Source organism: Limulus polyphemus, unplaced genomic scaffold (assembly GCF_000517525.1).
Source record: "Limulus polyphemus unplaced genomic scaffold, Limulus_polyphemus-2.1.2 Scaffold1849, whole genome shotgun sequence".
NCBI classification, from domain to species: Eukaryota; Metazoa; Arthropoda; class Merostomata; order Xiphosura; family Limulidae; genus Limulus; species Limulus polyphemus.
In genome coordinates, this window is record NW_013667459.1 from 190,121 (window position 1) to 196,572 (window position 6,452).

At 33.8% G+C, this 6,452-nt stretch overlaps 1 protein-coding gene across 1 annotated transcript in view; it reads left to right on the forward strand.

Moving 5' to 3' along the window:
• Positions 1 to 6,452, forward strand: part of LOC106465150 (acyl-CoA-binding domain-containing protein 5A-like) — a 42,021-nt gene that overhangs the window by 21,996 nt on the left and 13,573 nt on the right. The window contains exon 6 of the mRNA XM_013925349.2: positions 3,162 to 3,265. Coding sequence (XP_013780803.1) covers positions 3,162 to 3,265 — 104 coding nt within the window. The remainder of the gene's footprint in view (positions 1 to 3,161; positions 3,266 to 6,452) is intronic.

Sequence of the window (6,452 nt, forward strand, 5' to 3'; positions counted from 1 at the left end):
TAGTATGTTCTCTTTTTGTTTATATATAAAAACAAGTATGGCTTTCTCCTAACCTGATAGTATTTTCTCTTCTTTCTGTATTTCCTACGGAGGCTACCATACCCGTTCCAAATCCTTTATCATTTCCACTACCACTACTGATGGACCACTCACTTTCTCGAGTTTCATTTTGTCAATGACTCTCTTCACCTCTAACCTTCTGACTTCTTCCACTGGACTTTCCATGACTGCTGTTTTTTCCAAAATCCCTCTGTTATTTTCTGCATTCATCAGTTTTTCATAATACTCTTTTTCATCTGTTCTTAATGTCCTTTTCATCAACTTGAATACAACTTTTTATATTTATTTCTTTGACATCTCTTTTAGCTTTTTTTTGTTTTGCCATCCTATATATTGCTTTGCCTCTTTCTGGTGTTCCTAGATTTTCATACCACTCTTTTCAAGCTTTGATCTTTGTTTTGGCAACTACTTTTCATGCTTTCTTCTTCATTCTCCACATCTAGTTCTTGCATGTTCACTATCATTACTGGTAATTTCTTTAAATGCCATTCTCTCTTCTTTTATTGCCTGTTGCACTTCTTCATTCCACCATCATGTCTCTCCCTCTTGAGGCTTTCCTCCTTTTGTGACACCACAAACTTTAGTTGCTGCTTTCACCAGTATTGCTTTCATCTTATTCCATTTCTTATTTAATTTTACCCCTCTTCTCTTCCCAGATTTACTCTCTTCCCCCTGCATATCTTATGTTAACTTTGCTACTTTGTTTTTGTATTTGGAAAACTTGTATCCTTTAAGTTTTTCATTTCTTTTACTTTCTCTTATGCTACTCTTGCTCTTTTCTTACCCTCACGTCTGCAACCAATAGTCTATGTTGGGTCACTACTGCCTCGTCTAGAATCACTTTGCAATCCATAACAGTTCTCCTATCTGTTTTTCTTACTAGCACATAATCAGTTTGAGTTTCATATTGTCCCCTTTTGTAAGTAATGAGATGTTTCTCGCTCCGGTGAAAACTTGTGTCAGCAACGTACATATGTTATGCTCTGTGATAGTTGAAATTATTGCTTCAAATACAGTAAATTGTTCACAGAACTAGATTTATTTCAAGGATGTGTCATAACATAGTACATGTGTATTTAGCTTGATTATCAGGTGTTCATGGATTTTCATGTCCAGTTTTTATTACTATTGACCATGATATAATATTCTTATATTTTTTTACTTGTAAAAATTAAATCAGTACAATATTAACTAGGTACAGGTATTTGGGAAACAATTTTGCAGCTGCTAACTAACATTTGACATCTTGTTTTCATGCAACTAAAGAAATTTGCCTTTTATACCTATCTATCAAAGTTAACAAAGCCAAAGTAAAAAAAAAAAAGGTTACTGCTGTAATATAATAGACAGAAAATTATTACTTGTGTTAACATAAACAAATTAAATTTTGGTTGCTTGAAAGAAGTGAGTGAGAGTTTGAATTCATAATATTGTACCTAAATTGGAATAATTATGAAATATTTTGAAATTTAAAAGTAATGTTTTAAAATAAGTATGAAACAGTGGAGAAAAAAATTAATTTAGGTTAAATAAATAAGTCGGACATTATGTAGGTACACTGATTTCTCAAAAATGAAACATACACTGCTCAACTGAATTTGATTTGTCCACAAATTGGTGAGAAATTGTGAATGTTTCATGTGCTTTTAATCTCCATCAGGTTTCTGAGTTAGGCTACATGTCATGATCTTGCAGCTCTTAAACTGTTTTCAGTCTGTCCCATTTCTTCCAGGATGTATATGCTATTTTTTTTCTTTTTTTGGGCATATTTCAGTTTTAGAGTCATAGCCTATACCTAAAATTTTATAAAATACAACCTAAAGAAAACAGAGATGAAAGCTATGAAACGGTTAGTTGGGCTGCCCTTTGAATAGCTGAAGTTAAACCTAGATAAATCTCTCAATTATGAGTTATGACTTTTAATAAATATACAAATTAGACTACTCATTCTCTCCATGCAGTTTCATTTGGATTGTAAAATTGGAAAAATTTATCCAAGTCCTGTATTAGAGAAAATAGAAGTGTGAGTATAATAATTGAGTATAATTTTTTTTCAGTATATATTGATAGAGTTTATATTGTAGTAATGAATTAGCAATAGACATTTAGATGCTAGAAATATAATTATTGTGAATTAATATTCAAAAATGGTGAAATGCTCTGGCAGAGGTGTTCATTAGCTAACAAAAATAGAAGAGAAAAACATTCATTGATTATGCATTATATGCTATCCAGTTGTAAGATTAAAATTAAAAATGGGTTTTTTGGTATTGTTATAGCTTAGTAGGAAAAATTATTATATTTCAAGAAAAATTATGAAATTTAAAAAATGACAATTTCTAAATTTTTAAAATGGAAAATTAATGTGTGTGTGTGTGTATAATTGATTTTAGTGTTATGTGAACGAAGTGGCTAAGCCTTAATTAAAATTCTGGTATAGTATTTTTTGTTGAGATGACCAGAAAGAGAAATCAGTTTGTGAAGTATTAAGTTTTCTGCTTAGTGTGTAATTGTCAGAGTGCTATTGCTTGTTTATGTTTAAAGCTGGTTCTAGCCTTTCTAGCTGCAATTTCAAGGTTTCAAGATATTGAAGAAGAGAATTTTATTAATTTATTGCCCCAGTTGTTATTTCTGGTTCTTGCTAGAATTCAATACAATATAGGAAATGAAACAGTATATTTATAGACATTTCATTGTTTTTCTTTGTAATGGTGTATTTGTTTTTGGAATACATTTTGTGTTTAGATGCTTCTTATATGTTGTTGGATTTATTCATTGAATCCATTTCTTAAGGAAGATGCTAAGTCAAAGAATGATCATATTATGTGAAAGAGTATATTTTTTACTAACTCATGTGAAGAAACTTGACAATGTTTATAATTTGAAAACTTGCAGACCCTAGTAGCAAAGGGTTTTTTTGTTTTTTAATGACCACTGTACATGTATATATGTAATTTCAGCTGATATTCAACAGTACTTTAAAATTTCATGATGATTTGCGTCATTAAACATTCCATTTTTAAAGGCAGGTTTGATTTACACATATGTACTGACCTGTCTTGTTTCTTCACAAAAGTTACTTTCATTAATTATAAACCTAGAACAAGGAATCAGTGGACCAGAAAATAGTAATGGATTGAGTGAGAGTGGTGCTTCTGACAGTGAAGTGGACGAGTTCTCTGATACTTATGACCAAGTGCAAGAGGTAATTTTAATACCACGTTCAGTTTGCTTTACATCTTCATGTGAAACACCTACGTTTTTATATATATATATCTTCCATACAGTTAAACATTTTTTAAAAATTGAACTCTATGAATGTGTCGATTTAGTGCAACATTATAACTAAACTTGTTTCTGTTGGAGTAATATGTTGTAAAATGTAAAATATAAATTAGTTTGAAGATATAGAATATATATTATGATTCAGTAAGGAACTCTACTCTTATGAATAAAGGATAGTCTTAGAAGTGAATATAACCTGCATCACAACTTTTTAATAAACCCTTATTTTTTGAATGCTTGAATTGCCACACATATTCATTCATTCATACATATATACATATTAACATTATTATTTCATGACAATTTGAATCATAATCCACAATTTAATAAACACCAATAGTATTTATATGTGTTTGTAGGGCAGACAGAGTTTAGATTCAATCACTCATTGATGCCAATTTGTGATTGTTTACATGTCTAAGTTTATTTTGTTATATATCTGATGAGGATTGGTTGAACGAAGTTAAAAACTATTGGTATTCCTAGCTTTCTTTTATCATTTTACCTAGTATTAAAAGCTTGGCCACCATACTTACATTTATTCAAAGGCTGAGTTGCGATTTTTTCTTTAGTTTTATACATATTTACACAAAAAAGTCACTTAGTACTGCTCCAATACTTTATGAAATTCCTTTGAAACTAATGTATTGCCTTTGAAGTGAAAATTATGCATGACATTGCTTGGGTTACATAAACTAAAGACAACTTTTAAGTTTTATGAAATACAGTAAGTAACATAGTTTCAGGAAAAAATATTAACATCTCAACAATAATTTTTGAATGTTTACAAAACATGTGAAATCTAATTCAAAGGAAAACAGTATTTTTTTAAAAACATGTTCAACCTGATTCAAAAACTTTTTTTTCCTAGTTTTTAATTTCTTATACAAATATTTAAGAGTTAACTGATGTTCAAAGCATTATTATTTATAACAGTAAATTTATAAACCTGCAATATGCTGAATATTCAGTGATCAAAGTAATAATGCTTTCCGATATGATATCTTACCACTTCTCACAAAATAGTTTTGCTCAATTAGTGCTGCCCTCTATTATGCACCAAAAGGGCACGACACAACCCCTATCATAACCAGCACCCTTTCCACATTTTCACTTGTTAATCACTCCTCAATTGGCAGTAGTACTGTACAGATGTGCTTGTTTTTGACGTTTTCCTTTATACTAAACTTAGTTTTTCTTTAATATTTCATTAATTCTTTGCATTTTTGAATTATGAAAGGTTGCTTTTTCCAACTTTTCTAACTTGTCTTTTTTTTTTTTTTTTGTCTTCAAGTTTGGAATTGTCACTATGCACTTGCATTTTCAGGTAGTTACAACTACCAAAGCTGTTACTGCTGCTGCTGCAGGTTTCCCGACCACTACTACTAGGTTGAGTACTCAATTATTGGCTGAGGTTGTGACGGCGATTATTTGATGAGAAATTTCCATGATCATGTAACCGTTACCACCACAAAAGGAAAATCCTGTCATGCCTGCTCCTGGGGTTTCTGACAGAGAAGACAAGAATTTGGACAGCCTATTCCCCTCTCCCCTGAATATGCTTCCCAGTCACATATGATATTGGAGGACTTACCCAGACCTCCATCACCCTTGTTGGAATTAATTAATCAGGTTTGTGCTGTCTTATCCTTATCTTTTGTTTTCTGTGATTCTCAACCTACCCTCCTTGATGAAGAATCTATGGGTCAATATTTAGTGTTCCCTCCCTCACCTGATGTTGGGGTTCGTGCCCAGCATTTGAGGATCAACTTTGGTTTGGGGTTAATATGTCTCATCTGCCTCATACATTTGAAGATCATGATTATGCATTTCATAGATCTTCCTTCCCTTATTGTGATTCCCAGCATTTGGAATCTCTCATTACATTGTGTTTGAACCCTAATACATCGGTGAAGTTTCCACAACTTTTATTTTCTCATATCAGACTGATGTTGTCCACAATTCTGCTTGCATTATTGACTATGCACTTGCTGTTATAGGCAATTCAATTGTCTCTTGAGGGGTTTTCAAATGATGTTTGTGGTCTTCTGTTTACTACGTTGGCTCACCTTTCATCTTCAGCTCTGGATCTTCAGATGTGGCTGATATGGTATTGGGACCTTCTTAGTTGTGATGCCATTCTTTCTTGTACATTTACTCACTACTTCTCTGTGTGACTTATGCACAGCACCTTTTTTATGTGAAGAGGTGTTTGGGGGTTTTCTCGACTCATTGGAGGCCTGAGATGAGTCTGTATGTCTGCATAATTCATTATTCTCATTAGTTTCCTGTTTATCCCAACATCCTCCTACTGTTTTTGCGCCTGTCCCCCCCCCCCTGACCAACCATTTGCCGATCTCTGGTTTTTGTTCTTAATCCATTTACAGTCAAGTTTTTAATCGAAGGTGTTTCAGAGGATTACAGCATCTGTGCCTCAGCCACATAGTCATGGCCAGTGTGGGCAAGGCTTTTCCATTTCACCATGGGTCCTACAGGTTCTTTCAGAGGGTTCTGGCCCTTCACTTCCATTCCCCTTCCCTATTGCCTCCCCCCCACCCCACCAAAGGATCCTGTTTCTTGCCAGCTATTATAGATACAGGACTTACTTCAGAAAGAGGCCATAGAACTTGGGGGACTTTCTCAGCCAGAGTTTTACTCACGTCTGTTCGTAGTACCCAAAAAGATGGGAGATTGGGGACAGGTTATAGATTTATTGTCCCTGAACTGTTTGCTGGTCATATCCAAATTCACGATGGAGTCTTACTTAACCTTTCGATGGGTTTCACTCCCAGAATAACTCCCACGAAGATTAACATATTGGGTGCCTGTCTGCACATTCCCATCTTCCATGCAACCCAACATTTCCTCCGTCTTGTTTATCAGGGGCATACTTACCAGATTCGGGGTCTACCATTTGTCCTGGCCTTGGCTTCTTATGCCTTCTGCCAAGTAGTCAGGTCATTTCCTCGACTGCTTCATGCTGGAGGCCTTTGTTTCCACTACAGCAACTGGATACTTTTGGGTTTCTCTTAGGTTAAATCTGGTGTTCATAGTCAGTTTCTTCTTTGAGAGGCTGCCAGAGTGGGTTGATTCATCAAGGTGGAGAA